This window comes from Scardinius erythrophthalmus, assembly GCF_964197995.2.
Source record: "Scardinius erythrophthalmus genome assembly, chromosome: 6".
Lineage (NCBI taxonomy): Eukaryota > Metazoa > Chordata > Actinopteri > Cypriniformes > Leuciscidae > Scardinius > Scardinius erythrophthalmus.
In genome coordinates, this window is record NC_138226.1 from 50,302,746 (window position 1) to 50,328,043 (window position 25,298).

The window sequence follows — 25,298 nt, forward strand, 5'->3', positions numbered from 1 at the left end:
TCTACAGTAAAAACTGTACTCAAATCTAGTCAACAAAATGTTGTCTTTCATATTTCGCCTGACTGTAACGTTGTTTTTATGAAATATTAGGGCATATAAAATTGCAGTTTAATACGTATTGCTACGTACAAATACGTACAAATAGCCTACATTTTATTTCAACATATTTCAGTCGATTTTTACTCATAGTAATACAGTTTGCTAAAACATCCTCATTCATTCACACACGCGATTTAAATTTAAACTGTCTTTTTGCGAGCTGTGGTAAACAGCGCGCATCTCTGCCGTTCATTCATCAAAAACAGAAACCCGATTCACGTGAGAAGAAAAAAAAAACTGTATTACTGTATTACTGTAAAACAGTATTCCTCAGCTCGCTCCTCGATATACCCGCACTTCTGAGGTACTTTTTTCATTATTGTTATTGCTCACAGCGCTGCTGAGACGGTGTTAAAGTAATGATCTGAATAAACTGATATGTGGGCGTTCACAGGTTTGCTTGGATTGCCTCATTCATTTGCGTTTGAATAGTGCGCGCTCTCCGTAGGCGGAGTCACATTACATTTGAATTAGCTCTAATGATTTCGACTGGAATCGCTCTCTTTTAATACAGATTTCACAACATGAGAATATTTGTTTTTTATATAAATTACTTCATTTAAGAGAAGAGAATTCAAGCTTCATGCCTGTATGTCTGTTTGCCTGTTTGACTGAGTATTCGCTGAGTTATTGTTCATTTTCGGACGCGTTTCAGAATGGACTACACTGGCAGAGAGAAGGCAGAACTCGCTTCGTGTTTATTTTTCTTTATTTGGCAAAAAGCACAACACTTTGTTTTTATTGTGAGTATACACAAAAATAATACACATTTAACAGAATCGATTGATGTATGAAACTTGTTTTGTAAAATCAAAGTCAAAAGAGTATTTTGGGTCTCAATTCAACTCATAAGGAAAAAAGCGAGCAGATCACGCCGGCGTGATCTCCGACCTCTGAGGGTTAAAAGAAAGAGAGCAGTTTGTTGAAATCAATAACACAAAATCAAAAAATTGTCCAATAACTTGTGGTGTACCCCAGGGATAGGTACTAGGTCCAGTTCTTTTTCTTCTTTATGTGAATGATATAGCAAATGTTTCTAAGTTACTAAAATGTATTTTGTTTGCGGATGATACTACTTTATTTTATGCTGGCAAAAATATTAATGACGTATTACAAGTTGTAGAGTATGAGTTTGGGAAAATTATGAGATGGTTTAACGCCAATAGACTGTCTTTAAATATTAGTAAGACAAAAATTATGATTTTTAGTTGTATAAATAAGGATTTTGATGCAGCATTGTCAGTACAAGGAGTACAGATTGAAAGGACTCATGAATTTAAGTTTTTAGGTGTTGTGATCGATGAACAGTTGACATGGAAATTCCATATCGACCATGTTATAGCCGTGTTACATAAGGTAAAAGAATCTGTTAATAAATGTGCCTTATTTTTGTTATATAATTCATTGATTGTTCCACATCTGACCTATTGCACTGAAGCATGGGGAAGTGCAAACAAGACTTATATAGAACCAGTACAAAAATGTGCCATTCGCGTTGTAAATGGAAGTGAATATAGGGCCCACACAAATCCAATATTTATACAGTTAAAAACCTTAAAATTCAATGACTTATTAGAATATAGCCTTCTAAAAATAATGTATAAAGCTCAACTGAAAACATTACCTGATAAATTGCAAAATAGATTCATCAAGAGAGTTAGTAGATTCAATTTAAGAGGAACTGAAGTCTTTCAGAAACCCGAGTTTAGAACAAAATTAAAGGAAAGATGTGTCTCAATACAAGGTGTCAGTCTGTGGAACAATCTAAATAGTGAAATTAAAACTTCAACATCGTTTTTTGTTTTTAAGAAGAGTGTAAAAGCATTACTAATAGAGAAATATAATGCTGCTATTTAGCAGGAAAATGTGATATTTGATTTATGCAATGTGATATTTGTGATATTTGATTTATGACTTTGTATATGTGCTGCAAAGTAGACGTGTGTTGTAAGCGCACCTCAGGAAACAGGAAACAAGGAAACAGTCACAGTTTTATGTCATGTAGGAAATTTACACAGGGAGGCAAGAGTTGAAGCATAATTTACAATAAATTGGTATAGGACAGTATAATGTAAAACGTATATTAGAATGTGGAAATAGTGAACAAAGGAGGCAATATTTTTTATTTTATTTTTTAAGGAGAAATGGACTGGAAAGACAAATATAATATGAAGTGACAAGCTAATAGACAGCAGGTGGCAGTAATGCAACTCTTTGGATGCCAACTGCCTTTAAACAGCAAGGAAGAAGAAGAAGAAGAAGAAGAAGAAGAAGTGTTGACTGTTGAAGTCAGTCTATTGAGGGACAGGTCGTTATTAACGGCAGGAATTACAAACGTTCATCCATCGACCTCAAATATTTCTTATCATTTGAAACATGTAAGTAATAGCAACTTTACTAGATAAATGTTATTCACATATATTTTCAACAGATCAAATAACCCCAAAAGTGTGAGTCTTTGGTTAAATATCACTGTATTAATATCTGTATTATGTAACTTATGTTGCCTTAATCAAAAATGTTCATTAACTTCAGCATTACGTGATACTATTTCAAAGTGATTTCCGTCATTTGACAGATTATAAATTGCATTTACCTGTGAAAGCAAACCTGGAAAGAGACGTGAGGATTAGAGGAGAATAACGAGAGATTCTTCGTGCATTCCAGTGAAATAATTAATGGGATATATCGTAAATTAAATCGGGAGAACAGACCAAAAATGTGCAGTATGTTGTCCTTTTTCATACTTATACATGGCATGCAAAGGGAAAAAAGAAAATATTCACAAGGAAAAGAAAGCAGCGACTGAAAAGAGCTCTTGCCAGATATTCTTGCTATATAACATATCACGTTAACCCTCTGGGGTCTGAGGTGTTTTCTGGGCCCTGGAGGTGTTCTGACATGCGCTGACATTTGTGCTTATTTCTGTTACTTGTGACATTTTCATGGCTAAAGTCTAATTACACTGTATTCAGCACAAACTCTGCTACAATAATATATCAGCAGCATGTGTGTAAAAGTTTGTAGTTTTGAGATAATGACATTTATGCGTGGTTTGTGAAAATAGGGCTATCAGACCCTATCATTCTGAGCAACCTTGCGCAAAGAATGAGGAGATTTAAAAAAGAATGGCTTTTTGATTGTTTGGATTTATTTACAACACAACATAATCCAAAGATACACAACAAATGACAAAAAAAGCAGATTATTGAAAACAGTGATCCAAAGACAGAGACTTGAACAGTCACACACCATTGTGCCATTCCTGAAACATAGTACATACCTTTCATTTCCAAGGTGTTTGATTTTTCATTTTACCATGTTCATGTACAGAGACTCGTGTGAATCTTGAAGTCAGCAAGACTCATCAGTTGCATCTGGTCCCTGTAAAAAACAACAACAACAACAACAACAACAACAAAAAACGCTGTGCACATGCTGATATCAAGAGAAACTATAGGGCTGCATGATTTTGGGAATACATTTTTGGTTTATCTGGTTAAAATTGCTTTTTAAAATGTACAAAATACACACAAACAGATCACGAACTGCTGACGATCACGAAGAGACAGGGATAGTGCACATTGTAGCTACTTACATCTACTGTGTTTACGCCACGGGAATACTCGACTTGGCATTTTGAAATATTTCTATGTTTATTTTTTTATTTTCGCGCAACCGAAGACAAAGACTACTTGACCATGTTGCGCTCGGAGCGCGCGCGCACCATCCTGTCAGTAGAATTCAGTTCTCTTTCGCGACTTATCGTGCTTTTAATATTTCTTTTCAATAGCACATCCTGCTCTTTTCTTTCTCATTCATGTTTTGTTATGAACTTTACATAATCGTCAACTGAAATCTGTGCGGATTATCAACAAAACGATACATTTATGACATAAAGGTCTCTGCGGCAAAAGTGAAAGTACCAGCGGCCAACGGGTGAAATGTTTCTCTTTGCACAGCAAAGCACCCGTTTCAATAAAAGGATATATTAAAGTTTATAAAGCCTACTTTTACATTTTCATTGCTGTTTTAAAATGAATTTCGCCATCACCTTAAACAAGCTGTTCTGCTTGAATCCCAGTGCAGGAGCTGTAACTGTTAGGTTACCACAGAAACGTAAGCGTTTGGTTGATTACTGTGGTGACTCGTGACACTCGCGAACAGCACTGAACACACACGTCTTCATTTTTTTTTATCGTTTGTTGGTAAAGGGTGAGAGACCTTGCGAGCCACACATAGGTTCCCAACCACTGGTGTACACACGAAAACGAACTGCCGTGAGACTGGGCTGGTCTGACAGGGTGGGGGGCGTGGCATCACGATGGTGGCTCTCCATCGTGATGTCGGTCAGCCATCAAGATGGACGATGATATCGTCCATCGGCACAACCCTAGTTGGGGAGTAACGGAATACATGTACCGGCGTTACGTATTCAGAATACAAATTATGAGTAACTGTATTCCGTTACAGTTACCACATAGTTGGTATTTAGAATACAGTTACATTGTTGAAATCAATGGATTACATGACGATACTTCTGTTTCACGAGTTTATTCACTCTCTAAAAAAATGAAGGCAACTCCATTTCCCAGAAGCCCCAATATGGAAAAAAAAAATAAAATGCGCGGTTTGCGTGATCAGTCACAATGGAGTCGGAGGAGCAGCGGGAGCTAGAGGTAGAGATGGAGCCGGATCAACAGAGCAGGGCAAGAATGTGTTTCTATCTTGGAAATTCAAACAGAATTTCACATTAAAGAAAGAGAAGGGAGAACGAAATATAACTGTGCAGTGCAACCTCTGCTTGCCAGCAACCAACTTCCTTTCAGCGTCGTCCAAAGACTCAACCTCCAACCTGAAGAAGCATTTTTCCAAATACGTGCAGTCAAAACTTGAAATATAAATTCTCAGAAAATGCATTAATACCAATAGTGAAACGTCTGTATATATCCATACTCCCTTAATAAAGGAGTCCAGACATTAGAAAAATATCGGTCTACATGCGTTTTATATTTAATATGAGGGAAATAAAACATGCGTGACACAAAAAATCTTTAACTTTTAGGTGCCAATCTGTGAATTACACTGCGCAAACCAAAAGTAATACTAGGCCTACTCACTGGATGAATAAGGGTTGGCTCTCCACAGAACATAAAATATTTATTTTATTTTATTTTTCGTATTCGCATTTATGAGGATAAAAAACAATGTTACGGTCGTGACAGTTCTCCGTTACGGACGTGAGCGCTCTGAAAGCGGCACTAAAAGACTGCTTTAAAACTTTCACAGAGACCTCAAACAGAAAGCACAAAGCCTTTCTTTAAAGTGAATTTCGTTTTGTATTAATTGTATCTTAATTTTAATCAATATTTCATCAACCAATTGCCTGGATTTAATAATAAGTAAATATAGCAGACAATAATCACGGAGGCGCCGGCGCGTGAACTGGAGCTGGTCTCATAAATGAACGCCCATTTCACACATAGCCTATTCTGTTTGCAGTGCGTATGCGGTGCGTATTTTTTCTCTCCCGTACCCATGTTAATAGGTTAGAGCTTTCACACTGCGTTCCGTTTATCCGTTCCAGGAGCAGTGCGTATACAGCAGTGCAGCGATCGTTTCCACACCGAGTCTATTTCTGCTGTGCCGCAAACTCTGAATTAAAGTGACAGCGCATGTTTCGTGGTCAAAATAAACACAGATTGAGCTGAAAATGTAGTAATTTCACCATAAATGCATATAATTAAATAAAATGTAGTAATACCATCATAAATTAATTTAATTAAATAGGCCTACTGCTTTTTTGCTTTTTATTTTTAGACCTGGGTAAAACAATGAAAACTAGGCCTACAGTTTACTTTAACAAGGCGAAATAATGAACAACACTCGTCTGATTCATGGAGGTTGAAAAACAAGTTATTTGTGGCATGCAAGATTTAGCCTATTGTATTCAAATTTAAATGCAAAAGAAAAGGCATGAGAGTCGGCCGATTTGTCAATTTTAAGTTTTAATTTAAAATGTTTGTGATTTTAATAGCCTACATGTTAAATATGTTACCACTTGCTTGAACAACTTAATCTATATAGAAGTAATGCATTGATTAATATGTTGTTTAAATTGTTTAAACTTGAATATGTCTATTAAAGAGTGTATATGTGTAGGCTACAAAGAAAATTGCTCCGTGACAAAACTTTTTTAAAATAAAAGTTGCTGAAAACTTCTGGATCTGAAATACAAATATTGTGTATGTGTTTGAGGTACAGAGATGATGCAAATGCATCATATGTGAAAGCACTATAGCGCGTGCTGCTCCTGTACCACATACGCACTGCACACGGAGTATGTGTGAAACGGGCGCTCGGTAGTCGGCCCTGCTTGCCTCACAGACATGTCTACTTTTAAACAGAACAATTCAACACGAAAGAACTGCTCTCTGCATATGTAATCCGTATGAAATGTGCATTTCTCTCTGGCGCGTTCACTACTGCGAAGATCACGAGTCAGCATCGTCAACTTCATCTTTGTAGCCGACACTGACAAAGAAAACACTTGTTTAATAAACAATTAAAATATTTCCTTTCTATATTTGACATATTCATAATTATTCCTTTTGCCGGTTCTTTGTGACAGCTTTTAGGTGCTTTATTGGCATACGCGTCACCACTGCATCACCGCACCCCCACCCCACAAGAATAGGCCTGTTTATTAAGCAGGATTTGATGTCCGACACTTATAAAATGCAATTCAATGTGGAAGTAATCCAAGTATTCAGAATACATTACTCAGATTGAGTAATGTAACGGAATACGTTACAAATTACATTTTTGGGCATGTATTCTGTATTCTGTAACGGAATACATTTTGAAAGTATCCTTCCCAACACTCTATATATATATATATATATATATATATATATATATATATATATATATATATATATATATAATGAACACCAGGTTTGTTGTGCCTTGTAGGCATAGGCTTCAGTGCTGCATAAAATAATAATAACAATAACCTATAGCAGGCGGCCTATCAATTGTTAAAAAGGAACACTTCAGTACACTACACTAGAGAAAAATATATGGATTATCATATGTTACTTCAAATGTTTCCATTCGTTATGACGTTATGAAATGAGATTGGAGTAAAAACATGAAGCCTAATGCACAGCGCGACTGACTCAAACAGCACATTTGAGCAGATATCCACAAGCACAGTATTTAACAGTAAACACGTGTCTAAACATTATAATAATCACCATATTAGAGTAAACTCTCATACTAGCCTACTTTTATCATGCTGTGTTTTATTATCGAAAAAAACAACCTCATGTCATACATGTATATACATTTAGCATTGAAAGGTTGCCTCTAGTTCACATTTCAACATGTTTCTGTCTATATATAGATTGTAATGTGTATTTGATAGGGTTGATGAAGATGGCTTCATGTTTTGTATCAGAATACTTTAGTGTTTTGTATTTTTGCTGTTTTAAAATAGGGTAACCGTACCGATTAAGCCCACCAAAATCTAAGTCTAGGTTTTTTTCATAGATATTGGTGGTTTAACAGAAAAATCATTTGTTAAAATGCAAGATTAATCTCTCATTATTAATTAGTTGATGTACATTTTAGAATATAAAATTGAGATATTTTATGAATAAAGTCAGAAGTCTGGCATGGGCTTAATTGGTACTTTGGCACCATTTAAGCCCGCATGTGTTCCAAATAAGCCCACATCATCATTGATTTATACCATATAATTTATTTTATTTATTTTAAAGAAGTAAGACATCAATATATTTATTCAGTGACAGGGAAGCATTAAAAAAAAATCCTTTTACTCATGTTTGATTAGAGTCCTGGGTGGGATGTAGTGGTCGACCGATATTGTTTTTTTGATGGCCGATGCCGATATCTTAGAGAGCAGGGTGGCCGATATAAAGCCTATATATATATATATATATATATATATATATATATATATATATATATATTTATATTTAGCCTATTTATTTATTTTAATCAATATTTAATACATTTCAAATAAATTAGAAATAAATCATTTAAGTAAACTTGCTTATACTTTAGATGGCAACTTCTTGAATCTGCAATCCTAGTTTTTCGATCGCGTCTCTTCTCCTGAAGCTGATGTTCTGTTCGCATTAACTCACTTCGCACGGACCTACCGTCACTCGCAGTAACGCGTTTATCAGGTTACAAATGCACACTTCACAAGATATCACAGCTGGATTCCATTAAATCTGCAAGGTTTGTGAAATTAAATGTTTATTAGATATTCAGAGATTTGTTTAAATGACGTAGATGCGCATTTGCTGAATGTTGACGGTAAATGAGAAAGTATTTTAGCCTGATTGTTTGCCTTTTATGTAACAAATAATATTTGATGATCAGTGATTTCTGATGTAATTATTCAAGTTCAGACAGATTATCTCTCAAAATATCGTTCAATACTGTTTATGCATCAGTAAATCAAGCCAGTGACTAAACAGTCAACTTCACATCGTTTCTCTTAGTAGGATGAAAATAATCTTATTTAAACTGTGATTAAATTATAAAAAGAAAGCGATCAAAGAACAATCCCTTTCCAATCGCCCAAGCTGTCAATCAAACAGCGCGAGTTTATCTGGACACTTGCCAAAACTCCTTGAAATCAATCATCACAAAATCATGACGCCGTTACAATGTACAGTACAACGAAGCTCTTACTGTATTTACATCGTGTTTGCATTGTTATTTGCTGAAAGCCAGAGGTGTCATTTCATACGCGATCAACAGACTGTCCGTCATCTGCTCAATGCTCATCACTACAATCTTTCATGTGATGGGAATAGATCATTATGATCAATACTTTTCATGATTCCTTAATCTCGATAGCTGTTATAGTCAAAACATAGTAAAAGTTTTAGAGAGAGTTCCACATGTAATACTAGCTATTTCATATGCAAACATGTCAGCTAATCACAGCAGTGGGCGTTTACACTGAAGTCTCACAGCCAATCACAGCAGTGGGCGTTTACACTGAAGTCTCACAGCCAATCACAGCAGTGGGCGTTTACACTGAAGTCTCACAGCAGCCAATCACAGCAGTGGGCGTTTACACTGAAGTCTCACAGCAGCCAATCACAGCAGTGGGCGTTTACACTTAAGTCTCACAGCAGCCAATCACAGCAGTGGGCGTTTACACTGAAGTCTCACAGCAGCCAATCACAGCAGTGGGCGTTTACACTGAAGTCTCACAGCCAATCACAGCAGTGGGCGTTTACACTGAAGTCTCACAGCAGCCAATCACAGCGGTGGCCGTTTACACTGAAGTCTCACAGCCAATCACAGCAGTGGGCGTTTACACTGAAGTCTCACAGCCAATCACAGCAGTGGGCGTTTACACTGAAGTCTCACAGCAGCCAATCACAGCAGAGGGCGTTTACACTGAAGTCTCACAGCAGCCAATCACAGCAGTGGGCGTTTACACTGAAGTCTCACAGCAGCCAATCACAGTAGTGGGCGTTTACACTGGAGTCTCACAGCCAATCACAGCAGTGGGCGTTTACACTGAAGTCTCGCAGCAGACACGCCCCTTAAAACAGAGCGTTCAAATCAGAGGCTAAAATCAGGCTTGGAAAAATAAATGACAATTTTTGATGTTAAAATCATACTAACATTATAAGGCGCCCCAGGAAACATTATAAAATAATAAAATAATCCAGTCTATGACCCCTTTAAGATAACTAGTCAATAATGTGAATAAAGGGAGGGATTTGATTACACTATTTCAGAGAGCCCGTCGGGCAGGCTGGTTATGCATTTAGTTAGCCCGACTGGAAAACAAAATAGCCCTGGGACGTCGGGCTAGCGATTTTGCGAACCCTGGTGCAAATGTTTAATTGTAATGGACCTGGGGCATTTCCTCCGAGGTCTCCTCAAAAAACTGGATGAGAAAATAATCTATATTACAAAAAATAAAACAACGTGAATATTACAAAGTGTAAAAGTCGCTTGTTTTTCTAAAGTAACAGTGTCCAACAGCGACACCCGCAGGTAAAGGTGCAGTGGGAGTCCGTGTCTCTCGTGTCTCTGAGACCTGCGAGGGACGGATTTTTCTGTCTATATAATGTATGCATGTATAAAATATGTTACCTTCTCCCACTCCAGCCCGCAAAAGTTCGCATAATAAAAGTATAAAAAGATGTTTTCTGAACCTCCATGAAATACTTTCAAGTTAGCCTGTGTCGCCACCACCTACACATCAGCATAAATGCTCCCGATAAATTATTTGTTATTAAAGCATTAACATTCACAAACCACTGTTAGTTTAACACAAAAGCAAGCAGGCTACTACGTTCATGGTTTGACATGACAAAATCCCTTAATAATTCCTAAAAAGCTGACATCTCAGTTCATCTGGATCTCACAAATCTCTGTTATCATCAATGAAGCTGAATGCACAATGAATCTTTCATAATGTCAACTCTTTGTTTTTTATATAGGATTTGCCAGCATGCAGAATCGGCACTGAGCAAAAACTCAGTTTTGAGCGGCGAGTGCATATTAAATGCTTCTGATTGGCCATTGCATTCAAGAAATCAATGCATATGTCTGTGATTGGCTACATTGCTCAGCGCTGCAAACATGTTAAAAATTTAACCTCTGGCCTGTAAAACGTTTTTAATTTTGTTTTAGTTGTTGCTGCTTTTGTGCAACAGATGATTATCAATTTATTAGTATTTAGATATTTTATTTATAGATATTTGTGTTGCGTTGGGTCCCGCGGGAGTGAAGGGCTCTACTCTGACCCCATTGACTTTCAACAGACCCCCGAAGCGTGTGCTGGGTTTAGTGGGGAGTAATTGAGAATGAAAGGGGGAAAGTCACGTAAGAGGAGGAAACGCCTCCATCCTGCTATGATTGGATATAGTTGGTTATGGTTGGATATGATTGGTTTGTGCGATAAATCCTGCTTCTTGTTTTCGTGCGCATTCGCGATTCGGTCCGAATGAGCAAAATGATGCTGTTAACGGGAGGACTAATTAAAAGGTAAATAAACAACTCAGCCATTTAGATATCTCCGCTTTATCATATCAAAATCAAACTTGGAATGGATTGAAAACATGATGACTGTGAGGGTTTTTAGTGAGCAATCTGCTTGGTGAAATTAAAGGAACATCTCTGTGTCCAAGCCCGTAGGCAGGGGGGGTTCGGGTGGTTCGAACGAACCCCCCCTCACTGCCAAAGGTCCAGAATTTAAGTGTTTTTTTTTTTTTGTCATCATTGTTTTGATCAATGCTTGTGACAAATATTCTGGGTTGCTGTTTCAAATTAATATGATTATTGTAGCTGGACGTGTGTGTGTGTGTGCCGCGTGTGCAGTTCAGAGAGAGTTCTCGCAATACACTTTTCAAAGCAACAGTGAAGAAGCATCACCTCTGAATGATGGGGGGAGGGGTTATATATATTTTTTTTCAATTAAAAGGATTTCTATATTTTATCCACTCAATAGTCTACAATATAATAGCCATATAAACGTAGCGTAATTATAATAATAAAACATAGTGGGATATTCAGTGATATTGGCTGTGCAATATCGACTTTTGTGATTGGCCAATACCGGCAGACTGGAGCCAAATGGAAATGCTTCTCCTTCGGTGCGCGTCTTATTCCTCCGAGAACTTCAAAGTAGAGCCCGACCGATATATCGGCGGGCCGATATTAGGCATTTTCCAAACTATCGGTATCGGCATTTATAACGGCCGATAAATGAATATTTAAAAAATAAAATAAAAGCGGACGAAACACCCTGCAACCATGTTATGAGTGTTGGCGCTGCATTAGCATAGTTTGTCCACCAGAGGGCACTCTACAAGGAAGACTGCTAACATCAATGAGCTTGGAAATCACAACGAACTTATTCTGCCTAAATAAAGTAATGATTACTGTATTTATAACTAGCATATCTGTTGTTCCAGTCCCTGCATTGTAAAACGTAAGTTAGGCACGTGAGGAGTGAACATTTAGACATAGAGAAAAAGTACCAAACATAGCAGCTAGCCTGTGCATAAAAGTTAGCTTTTCTTTTACACGTGTGTGAAATCCAAGTGTGCGTTACTGTAGGGGTAATTAACACATGGTTACCGAGTCGATCGTTCCCTGGGATGCGTTTTCATGAAAATCGAATGTAAAGAGTTTTATCTCTAAAAACAGATTAGCGTATAACGCTAGTATATGGGGCACAGAGTAAGTAAAAGTAAATCGCTAGTTAATACCACTAACAAGGCTCAAAATAGCCTCACACTAACACGGTAGCATAATGAGGGTCCCTACATGCAAACCGAAGAAGCATTGAGAACTTTGTAAGTGTACAGACAGTTTAATAAGAAGATACTTTATAAAGACAGTACATTACGCGTTTACAGCCATTCGTCATCTTGGAAAACAGTCTCGACTATTCGAGTCACGAACGCCGCGCTAAGTGAGCTGGTCGATAGGAATTACGTTTGTGAAATCTAACGTAGCACGGTGTTCGTAGCTCGATTAGCCGAGACTGTTTTCCTAGATGATGCCTGTAAACGCGTAATGTACTGTCTTTATAAAGTATCTTCTTATTAAACTCTCTGTACACTTACAAAGTTCTCAATGCTTCGGTTTGCATGTAGGGACCCTCATTATGCTACCGTGTTAGTGTGAGGCTATTTTGAGCCTTGTTAGTGGTATTAACTAGCGATTTACTTTTACTTACTCTGTGCCCCATATACTAGCGTTATAAGCTAATCTGTTTTTAGAGATAAAACTCTTTACATTCAATTTTCATGAAAACGCATCCCAGGGAACGATCGACTCGGTAACCATGTGTTAATTACCTCACATAATGTATTTAGTGCATCACTAAGTAGTAGATTTTAGAAGGCAGGCAGCAAATGATGACTGAAAATGGTTTGTTGTAGCTTGATGATGGATAGAATTAGGAGTGACCTTTGTCTTGTTTAATAATAATACAAATGATGATGATGATAATAATAATATCATCATCATTGGTTTTTTTTTTTATTATTACTGTCAATATTAATACTAATAGTTGATTTTTTTTGTTCAAAGGACTTTAAGTTTCATATCTTAAGTTTGTATTTTTAATATACATTATATTTATCAGAACTTTAATATATTCTGTTCTGTTGTGACAAAAATTAATTTATTTTTAAACTGCATTATATTATTTTAGTAAGGCTGAGTCTAAGGCTTTTTTTTAACATAATCCCTTCTGGGAAAATGGTTTATACAGCCCACATACATAGAACAGGCAGATATTTTGCTATTGAATGTTGTGTAAGTGCAGTTTATAAGAAATGGGTCTAATATCCAGTTTATTTTCAAAATCAAAATATGGGCTTATAAATCGTCTCTTTTCGAGTTAATATCGGCATCGGCCCCCAAAAATCCATATCGGTCGGGCTCTACTTCAAAGCAGACCGCTTGAGGTAAATTATCTGGAATGATTAGTATATTAATTTATTTACGATGCCTATATGCTGATTTCACGCAGCCGTTATTTTGAAATCGAAAGCGAGGCTCCGGTGGGAAGAAAACCGGAAGTGTCGCCTTTAATCACAGGAGAGTCGTGAATGCGATGGCGTATTGTTGTGTTTAATGATGTTGTGTCAATTCTAAAACTGTACATACATTTCTTTCATACTTTAGACTATATACAGTGAAATTCATTTATAAATAGCCTAAAATATTTTTTTTATATATAATTCAGAAAGTAAAAAAAGAAGCAGGAATGAACTATATACATATCCTATATTGGATATTAACATCCAATAGTGTAAATCGCGGCAGCAACTTCATATTGGTAGTCCAAGGCATTGTTGTTTATCTTTACTTCCGGGGTTCTTCCCACCGGAGCCTCACTTTCGATTTCAAAATGGCGGCTGCGTGAAATCACCGTATTGCAGTAAATATTTTAGGTGCATCAAAAAGCGTGCTCGTTAAGATACCAGCAGACAAGCTATTCCAGCACAAATTAGTGCATAAAAGGTCACCAAAATGAAGTATTTGAACCTCATAATTAAATACAAAAGGAGGAGAAAAACTGCAAAAATGTCCACTTTTTGAAAAAAAGAACCCCCCCTTTCAATAGGCTGGCTACGGACCTGGCAACACCGATTTTTGTCGTTGTTCTCTGTATTGACAGCACTCCAAATGTACAAAAAAATGAGCTCAATGTTAAAATTGACCGGAGTTCTCCTTTAAGCCTGCTGTCAGAAATTTGGGGGTTACTTTTGATTGCAACATGAAATTTGACAAGCAAATCAGCAATGTTGTCAAAATGATTTTTTTCCAGCTTCGTTTTCTAGCTAAAGTTAAGCCTTTTCTTAACAGGCATGATCTAGAAAAGGTGATTCATGCTTTTATTAGCTCGAGGTTGGATTATTGTAATGCTCTTTATGTTGGTTTAAATCAAAGCTCAATTTCACGACTTCAACTTGTGCAAAATGCTGCTGCTCGGTTTTTAACAAATACATCTAGGCGTGCACACATCACTTCTGTCCTCTACACTTTACATTGGCTTCCAGTGCAGTTTAAAAATAGATTTTAAGATTTTGTTGTTTGTTTTTAAGGCCCTAAATGGCCTGGCCCCGGAGCACTTAACTGAGATTTTAACCCTGCGTGAGCACAGCCGGTCGTTACGGTCTTCAAATCAACTGGTTTTAGAAGTCCCAAGGTCGAAGTATAAACGATGGGGTGATCAGGTGTTTGCAGTTGCTGCCCTGAGACTAGGGCTGGCCGGTATGACGGTATATATCGTTACCGCGGTAGAAAATGTCAACTGTAACTGATTGTTTTATTCCGTGATACCGCGACATGTAAATAAGTGGGCGTGGTTAACTCACATGCAGCGTGCGAGAGACTGAGACACTGAGATTTGTCAAAGAAACATGGAGAAAGCAGATCAAGAGGATCCACAAAGGAATTACGTTTTCTAAAGGGTTGTTGTTGTTAACGTGATATTTTTGAGAAAATGGCGAGGGAGTCAACTAGAGCAGTGCGGCACCTGTAGGCTACAGTTTAGAGGAGTGCACGATCGCAACGGGGAAAACATGAAACTTACTTGACAACAACAGTTCATATATCAATATCGTAACGAATAGAAATAACCTTAAATTATGCATCTTTCCGTCTCTTATGTATAGCTACTTTTTAAACACGAAAATCGCATTCAGCATGACACGCGAGCAGTTGGTAATGAACAACCTGCTTGTTGAAGCGAATGTATAATCCTGTATCTGAGGCAAAATTACTAAATATGCAGCGCGAGTTATATTTTCAACTCCAAACAATTGGCCATTGAAACAGCTGATCAAATCTTCCTTTGATTCAATGCGTGATTACAACTTGTCACTCAAATTAACCGATCGCATTTTACTAATGCAAAAGACGCGCGCGTGCACACACGGTGTGTCGGTGTTCACCGAGCTATGTAAAATAATGACGCAGTTACAAGGTGTGTATAATTTACACTACGTAGTCAACACTAACAGTAGCTGCTGTTCGGTTTTCATACAGCTGTTCTCCTAGTCACTTATAAACTTGATGAACTTGACACTTCTGAACCTCTCTTGATTAAAGCTTTAGGTGACTGGTTGCCAGATATTGCAAAAAGAGCAAAACAAACCCTTTAAAAACGCAGTATAATAAGCAGCAGACATGACAAAAATGTACCGGGGAACACATTTAAACAGAACTAGTATTACTAATATACTACAAAATTAAAAGGAAGTAACTAATTTATTATGAAGAGAAAAGGATTGATGAGGTAAAGCAATAACATGAGATTGAAAAATTATTCAGCAACACTTTATTTAAAGTTTAATTGCACCTATGAGTTGTATTTAATATCAATCAGTTGGGGCAGTTCATCTAAAAGTTGATGAGTGTGTTTTGTTTACTATATTTAGCTATTAAAAATAGTTTACCAAAGAAATAATTTACCAAATAAAAGAAAAAGAAAAATTAAACAAGGTGAAGTACTTTTCATTTCTAAAGTATTCGGGTTGTTATACAAAGCCCTTTTTGTCGAGAATAACTACATATATAAATAACTATATTGTGAAATATATCGTTACCGTGAAATAAAATTAGTCATACCGTGAAACAGAATTTTGGTCATACCGCCCACCCTTACCTGAGACTCTGGAACAAGTTACCCCCTGATATTCGTACAATTGCAGATGAAACTCTTTTTAGGTCTAAACTCAAAACCCACCTGTTTAGAATGGCTTTTAATACGCAGTAATACGCTAAGTGGCTCAGTGGTTCATGTAGGTTGTCTACAAACCAGAAGGTTGGTGGTTCAACCCCCGGTTCCACCTGACCAAGTGTCGAGGTGTCCATGAGCAAGACACCTAACCCCAGCTGCTCCCGACGAGCTGGATGGCCTTGCATGGCTGACACCGCCGTCGGTGTGTGAATGAGTGAGTGAATGGGTGAATGTGAGGCTATGTAAAGCGCTTTGGTGGCCATAGGTCTGTGAAAGCGCTATATAAATGCAGTCAAAAAAAGGACTGGGCATGCCCCACGGAAGACAATTTTGTACATTTTAAAGATAAATTCATTAATCTGGTGCACTTTGAGTCACCCGAATCCGGTGTTAAAAATAAATAATCCAACCGCCAACCGCCCGAACCTATGGTATTCTCTGATTTAGATATCTGCATCTGATCATCACACTGAAGTAGGCTGATTTAAAATTAACATTTATTTAAAATAAAAGTTCTTCTTTTGGCAAAATTAAATTTCCTTAATAACCTAAACAGAGGCTTTACTCCCTTCAAACTTAAATTGTCAATGTTTCATTACGTCACTGTTAGAAAACACTCTTATCAGAATACATTTTTTTTACCTTTATAAAGGGCATTTTTTTCTAATTTTATTAAATGTATGCTCCATCTTTCATTTCAAATTCTTCAATTTGATCAATACATTCAATTAGAACAAGACACTAGGCTGTTAACAATCAAAACGTAGGGAAACACGGCAAGACATTTATATTATTATCAACTATAGGCTATCAATTGCCACTTACATTAAATTAAATAAAATCAGAATCATCCTCGTATTTTCGTTGATTCCCTTGTTATTTTTTATTTTATTTTTTGATATTGGCGTTTTAATCGGGGCATTTGTCCGGTTGGGCAAGTACAATTCTCTCTCACTTGTCCCTTCAAAAAAAACACCCAAAAAAAAACCCACACGTGTCCTGGACAAGCGTTAATGTCAAGCCCTGATGTGTTTTCCTTTATTGGGTTTCCCTGAAGAGAATTACGTTGTTGAAAACGAAAGTAAAAGAGCATTGTGTTTTACCGTGATGAGAGTTCCGTGTCTTTATAAAAATCAGCACATTATAATGATTTATCTGTCATCCACCCTTGATTAATTGGAATGTTATGTTTTTATTACTGGGCCGCCCGACCCGCGGATTATGATCCGCGCTGCACTATCGGCAAACTATACGGTTTGAGAATAGACACAAGCCAGGAACCCTAACATGAACCACGAGCAATACATTTGTTACTGTATCATCTTTGTTAATCTTAGTTGAACAAACAATGAACAGCTGTATTTTTATTATGTTAATTCACACAGTGCATTAGGCTAACTAATGTTAACAAATACAACTTTTTATTTAAATAATGTAGGCTTCTAGTAAATGGTGAAATTAACATTAATAGAGATTAATAAATGCTGTAGAAGTGCAGTTTATTAATAGTTAATGTTAACTGATGTAGTTAACTAGAGTTTAATAAATGGAACCTTATTGTAAAGTGTTACTGATTTTGTTATACACCGAACCGATTCAGTGTTGGACAGATCAGTTGTTTTAACCATTCATTAAATGGAATCGGTTCAAAGGAGTCATTAGTTCGCGAATCGGACGTATCATTAGCAGACTTGTACGCGTTATGTGATTATCCCGGCAGTTAGGACATCGCACAAGATTTGTCAACACAGAAAACATTTCATCATTGGATAGTTTTTTTTGTTTATTGAAAGTGTTTTTTATGTCAGCTGAATGGGCGGAACGCTTTTACATTTTTTTGTAACGTAAACATTTTTTTTTTTTAGCACAATTCACACCCAGCGGTAATTCAGGAAAAAAATATCCGAATTCTCCACGTGAAACTTCGGTCTTCCGATCTTTTACCATCGTGTCAATTCTCAATTTGACGTTTGTTTAAAGACGGTGAGGGTGAGGGTGCGCGTGCGCGACCGGGCCTCTCTTTCAGTAATATGCATCATGGGAGGGAGGCCTTCACAGGGGAGAGACTAGTGGACACTTCAGGACTGCGCTGTCGATGCATCCAGGCGCAGGTCCTTCATCAGATCTGGATACGGCCTGGATCCGGCAGGCTGCGGGAAAACCTCGGGATAAACAGAGAGACTAATATTAGCATAGACGCCATTCTTCTTATGATGTAACGAATACATCAGGATTTATGGGAAGTGTTCCCGGTTCCAGTTGACCTAATCTATGCAGCCTAACATTGAATTATAGAAGTCTATAATGTATTATGTGAAAGCTAGGTCAAAGAGATGTGTTTTTAATCTAGCTTTGAACTGACAGAGTGTGTCTGCTTCCCGGACAATGGTAGGAAGACTGTTCCAGAGTTTTGGTGCTGAATAGGAAAAGGATCTACCGCCAGCAGACAATTTTGATATTCTAGGTATTATCAACTGGCCAGAATTTTGAGATCACAATAGACGTGAAGGACTATAATGCGTTAAGAGCTCGCTCAAGCACTGCGGAGCTAAACCATTTAATCAGCTTTGTAAGTAATCAGCAATATTTTAAAATGTATACAATGTTTAATAGGGAGCCAGTGCAGTTTTGACAGAACCGGGCTAATATGGTCATACTTTCCTGGTTCTGGTAAGAACTCGAGCTGCTGCGTTTTGGACCGAGCTGCTGCGTTTTGGCTGTAGTTTGTTTATTAAGCGTGCAGGGCAACCACCCATGATAGAGCATTACAATAATCTAGCCTTGAGGTCATGAACGCATGAACTAATTGTTCCGCATTTGTCAATGAGAGCATATGGCGTAATTTAGATATATTTTTAAGATGGAAAAATGCGGTTTTACAGATACTAGACACGTGACTTTCAAATGAAAGGTTGGTATCAAAGAGCACACCCAGGTTCCTAACCGACGGCGAAGACTTGACAGCAAGATACAACCACGATCGGATGATAAGAGCAAATCATTTGTGACTCTAACGAGAGCAGTCTTGGTACTATGGTACGGTCTAAATCCGGACTGGAAATCATCGCAGATATCATTTCTTTCAAGAAAGGAACACAGTTGTGAGGATACTGCCTTTTCTAATATCTTTGACAGAAAAGGTAGATTCGAGATCGGCCTGTAATTGACTAATTCTGTAGGATCAAGTTGCGTTTTTTTAACAAGCAGTTTAATCATAGCCAGCTTAAAGGTTTTTGGTACGTATCCTAGAGAAAAAGACGAATAGGGTCTAACACACATGTCGATTTAGATGATTTAATGAGTTTAACGAATTCTTCCTCTCCTATAGCAATGAATGAATCAAATTTTTCCTCAGGGAGACTACAATGCACTGCCTGATGCGATACTGTAGTAGACGGTTGCATAGTTATAATTTTCTCCCTGATATTATCAATCTTATAAGTGAAGAAGTTCATAAAGTCATTACTGCTGTGTTGCTTGGAAACTTCTGGGCTTGAAGCTTTCTTTTTCATTAGTTTAGCCACTGTTTCAAATAAATACCTAGGATTATGTTTATTTTCTTCTACTAGGGTTGTAAAATAAGCAGATCTAGCAGTTTTTAAAGCCTCTCTGTAAGTAATTGAGCTCTCCTTCCATGAAATGCGAAAGACCTCTAGTTTTGTTTTCTTCCAGTTGCGCTCCATTTTTCTGGTTGCTCTCTTAAGGGCCCGAGTGTGCTCGTTGTACCACGGCGTTGGACTATTTTCTTTAATCTTCTTTAAGCGCTACGGAGCAACTGTGTCTAAAGTGCTGGAAAAGAGAGAGTTAAAAGTTTCTGTTGCAATATTGAGTTCTTCTAAGCTATCTGGGATGCTGAGTTGATGAAACTGATCAGGAAGATTATTAATAAAGCAATCCTTAGTGACAGAAGTGATAGGTCTCACATATTTATAACACGGAGTCGGCTTTGCAGCCTTGGCTAAAATAAGTTTACACGAGACTAGATAATGATCTGAGATGTCATCGCTCTGCTGCAGAATTTCAACGGCATCAACATCTATTACATGTGATAATATTAGATCTAGAGTATGATTACGACGATGAGTAGGTCCTGACACGTGTTGTCTAACTCCAATAGAGTTAATAATGTCTTTAAATGCCAATCCTAATGCATCTTTTTGTTATCTAAATGTATATTAAAATCACCAACAATTATGACTTTATCTCCAACCAATACTAACTCTCGAAAATTAGCAAATTCTTTGATAAAGTCTGTATGGTGCCCTGGTGGCCTGTAAACAGTAGCCAGCACAAATCTCAAACGTGATTTATCATTTATACTATATATTTTTACATTAAGTACTAACACTTCAAAAGAGGTATATTTAAAACCTGATTTCTTAGTGGTTTTGAAAATATTACTATAAATTACAGCAACACCCCTCCCCCTTTGCGTTTCAGACGAGGCTCATGTTTATAACAGTAATCTTGCGGGGTGGACTCATTTAAAGTAATGTAATCGTTTGTTTTTAGCCAGGTTTCTGTCAAACACAGCACATCTAGGTTATTATCTGAAATCATATCATTAACAATGAGTGCTTTTGAAGTAAGGGATCTAATATTCAGCAACCCAAGCTTTAGCATTTGTTCATCCGTATTATAGCTGTTTTTTATTTGTTGAACATCAATTAAATTTTTACCCTTGAATGGGTTTAGGAGTTTTTTGTATGTCCTAATTCGGGGAACAGACACAGTCTCTATATGGTGATAGCTAGGTGTAAGAGGCTCTATGTGATGGGATTTATCTGACCTTGGTGACGCGAGGCCGCTAGCAGACGGTCGGTTTAGCCAGTCTGTCTGCTTCCTGACCTGAGCCCCAGATTGTCATGTTTGAGCTCTAAGACTATGTGCCATATTACTAGAGAGAAGAGCAGCACCATCCCAGGAGGGATGAATACCATCTCTTTTCAACAGGTCAGGTTTGCCCCAAAAACTTTTCCAATTGTCTATGAATTCTATATTATTAAGCGGACACCACCGAGACAGCCAGCCATTGAGTGAACACAATCTACTACAGGGATGGGCAACTTCGGTCCTGGAGGGCCACTGTCCTACAGAGTTTAGCTCCAACCCTGAAAAAATCACCTGCCTGTAACTTTCTAGTAATCCTGAGGACCTTGATTAGCTTGTTCAGGTGTGTTTGATTAGGGTTGGAGCTAAACTCTGTAGGACATTGGCCCTCCAGGACCAAAGTTGCCCATCCCTGATCTACTAACTATCTCATCACTCCTGCGAACAGGAAGGGGGCCAGAGCAAATTACAGTGCTTGACATCGTACTTGCAAGTTCACACACCTCTTTAATATTAATTTTGGTGATCTCCGACTGGCGGAGTCTAACATCATTAGTGCCGACATGAATAATAATAAACTTAGAGAATTTACGATAAGCATTAGCCAGCACTTTTAAATTTGCTTTGATGTCAGGCGCTCTGGCTCCCGGCAAACATTTGACTATGGTGGCTGGTGTCTCTATTTTCACGTTCCGTGTAATAGAATCGCCAATAACTAGGGCACATTCAACAGGATTCTCAGTGGGTGTTTCACTGAGTAGGGAGAACCTGTTTGTTATGATAATCGGATTGGAGGAGCAGTGTTTTGTCCCGCGACTACAGCGTCTCACGGTCACCCAGTTGCCCTGCTGCACGGGCTCTACTTCAGCCGGAACCGAACAATGTACAGAGTTCAGTAAGCTAGTCGCATCCAAAGCAGTATCTAAAGCCCTTGCTCTCTTACTGTCCTTGATTAAAGTTTGGATGCGTGTCTCTAGTTCTGAAATCTTCCCCGTCAGCTTGACTATCTCCCTGCATTTTTCACATGTAAATCCTGTGCTGACAGAGAAGGCTATGCTAAACATGTTACATGAAGTGCAAGTGACAATAAGAGGAGAAGATGACATGACTCACCGTGTTTGTTGACTGATCTTACTCACCTAAGTTGTTTGATGAACTCGTAAAAGGCGCGAGCGCGCGCGAGAAAAAATGAATAAATAAATAGAGCGGACGGATGGATGGCACGCTAACAGGCTAGCGAATTTCTAGCGTGTTGTGCTAGCAATAACGGTTTAGATTGAAGCTAGCGATGTCAGGTTAATGTGTTATGTTGAGTAAGCTATATTTAGCAATATAAACGACAAGGAATATAGTAAATAATGATTCAAACCAGAAAGATATTCGAAGCTTACAGACATAAACCAACACAGCAGCAGCAGCGGGAACAAGGCAGAGAGGAGCAATCGATCAACAAGCAATCGAGCACAATCGAGTCTCCAAGTTGCAGTAGACCCAGCCCTTGCATTGCTGTGTCCCATTCGCACACAAAGCTCTTATCAGCTCTTTGTATGCTTTGGAGGCCAGCAGAAGGGAAATGTTGTCTCCAAGCAGAGGATGGCCCACTGGATAGTGGATGCCACCATCTTGGCATACCAGTCCCAAGGCGAGCCATGCCCCCTCAGAGTGAGGGCTTACTCCACTCGAAGTTTTGCCTCTTCCCTGGTGTTGTCGCAGCGCCTCTCCGGAAGACATCGACACCTGACACATTTTGTGAGATTCCACAATCTCTTGGTTGAGCCGGTTTCTTCCAATGTGTTTGTTAATTTGTGGGTAGGCTGGCTCTGTGTCTCGCTTGCAGCACCATTCCCTTCTAAGGGGGGGATACGAGCCCCTTCTTTAATCTCCAGGTGAGTTCCCCACTTGTTGAACCCTGGATTAAGTTTCCTCTGAGCATCCTCTGGCAGTCAGATGCGGCGGAGGCGTCCCATGGCAGTTCCAGTACTCGAGTGAATGCCCGCTCGGTCAGACCCAGTACTGGGCTAGATGTGCTCCATGTGTTGTGATTCCCCCTTGGTTATCCCATATGTGTATTCTTACATGGTATGGTTTCCCATTTGGTAAACCTGTGTCTCCCTAGGGAGATTATGTGCTGCCGCGTCTCTGCATCTGTATTAGTTTCATCCCTGTCTAGGCCTACCGCAGATCTTTCCATATGATGCACTGCCCCACGGGTGAGTCCATATGTGTATTTCCTCATGTTCCTCCCTGCGGGTAGGATGTGGCCTCCTTAACAACCCTCTCCATTGGACTAGGTATGCTACCCCAGTGTTAAAAACATTGGTCATGGCTGAGAAATGGGTATTGAGAACCAAAGCTCTCTTCCCGTTAAACAGGATTTGCACCTGCGACCGTCTCCATGGTAATCACGTTGGCATGGAGGACTATCATCTGGGCTTACGTGGGGTGCTGGGTAGGTTACAACTAAACTGGAGTAGTTGCCAAAATGACACGCTATGACTTGCCAGCATCTGCAACGCTCATAACACAGTAAAGTGGTTCTGGTGCTTTCCATAGGGACCCCATTTGTCAGTCAACACAGCGTTTGTAGTGACTGACAGATGGGGAATGTCTTGGTTACTGATCTAACCCTTGTTCCCTGATGGAGGGAACGGAGGCGTTATGTCCCCCTGGCACAACCCTGAATCACCACTGAATGGCCGGGGCCCTCGTCTCTTTGGATAAAAGCGTCTGCTAAATGACTAAATGTCTCGGCTCCTCAGCATAAAACCTGAATGTGTGGATGCGTTCTTCTATACCCGTACGTACGAGGGAGTGGCTCGGCATGCAAATTCCACTTGCCAGTTCCATTGGCCGTTTTTCTAAAACTCAGGTGATTGGGGCTCCCAAGTGAGACCCCATTTGTCAGTCAACATAACATCACCATTTCCTCCATCAGGGAACGAGGGTTACCTCAGTAACCAAAATGCTCTGGAAGTCATTTGTGCTTTATATGTAGAGCCTTTGCCTTATTTTGAGCTCCATTTTAGATGCACTGATGTCCCAAGGAGAGAGAAGTGGAGGGAACTGCCTGTATAATGAGTCTCTGTGATGAGAGAGAGGAGGAGGATGCTGTTCAGACCCAGACATCAGCTTCTCCAGGCTCTAGCTGTGTGTCTATGAAGAGTAACAGCTCCATGATCAAACCTCCTTTCTTTAGTGATGGAGTGGGAACCTCTAAATATAGGTAAAATATTTCTTTATATCCTGATGCTTTCCCCTTTATATTAACAAAATCAGCCTTCAAATGTAAAATAAGCCGATAAATAAACCAGAGAGCTCTAGATTTGAAGGTTTAGTTTTTTACGTTTAATGATGAAATGGTGACCTCTGACCTCTAAGTTATATTACTTTCTTAACATAATATTTCCAGACACAACATCCAGAGAGCAGCATCTCCAGTCTCTAGCTGTGTGTCTATGAAGAGTAACAGCTCCATGATCAAACCTCCTTTCTTTAGTGATGGAGTGGGAACCTCTAAATATAGGTAAAATATTTCTTTATATCCTGATGCTTTCCCCTTTATATTGACAAAATCAGCCTTCAAATGTAAAATAAGCCGATAAATAAACCAGAGAGCTCTAGATTTGAAAGTTTAGTTTTTTACGTTTAATGATGAAATGGTGACCTCTGACCTCTGAGTTATATTACTTTCTTAACATAATATTTCCAGACACAACATCCAGAGAGCAGCATCTCCAGTCTCTAGCTGTGTGTCTATGAAGAGTAACAGCTCCATGATCAAACCTCCTTTCTTTAGTGATGGAGCGGGAACCTCGAGGTAAGGCTAGAGCTGTGAAAATAGTAGTAATAATAATATTAATGGCAGATTGTTCTGTGATTTAATCATGTTAGGTGCAATTAATCATGATTATTATATCATTCAATTTTTAAAAAGGTAACTGAGATAGCTGCTCTTTTTACTGCTTTAGACAAAATAAAAAGCTAGTTAGCATGCTTTTTTTTTGTTTAGCATGTTTTTTTTTTTTGTTTTTTTTTTGTCAGTGTTTCATCACTCTAGCGTGTGTGCGAGTTAGTGTGGTTGAGAAATAAAGTGAGT

At 38.4% G+C, this 25,298-nt stretch overlaps 1 protein-coding gene across 2 annotated transcripts in view; it reads left to right on the forward strand.

Annotated features, from left to right (window-relative positions):
* Positions 1–2,315: 2,315 nt before the first annotated feature.
* The window catches only part of LOC308692757 (protein NLRC3-like), a 28,244-nt gene continuing 5,261 nt past the window's right edge, over positions 2,316–25,298 (forward strand). For both annotated transcript variants that reach the window (XM_081369088.1, XM_081369089.1), the window contains exons 1-4: positions 2,316–2,477; positions 24,229–24,425; positions 24,612–24,725; positions 24,912–25,019. In XM_081369088.1, the coding sequence (XP_081225214.1) occupies positions 24,277–24,425; positions 24,612–24,725; positions 24,912–25,019 (371 nt within the window). In that variant the 5' untranslated portion in view covers positions 2,316–2,477; positions 24,229–24,276. The remainder of the gene's footprint in view (positions 2,478–24,228; positions 24,426–24,611; positions 24,726–24,911; positions 25,020–25,298) is intronic.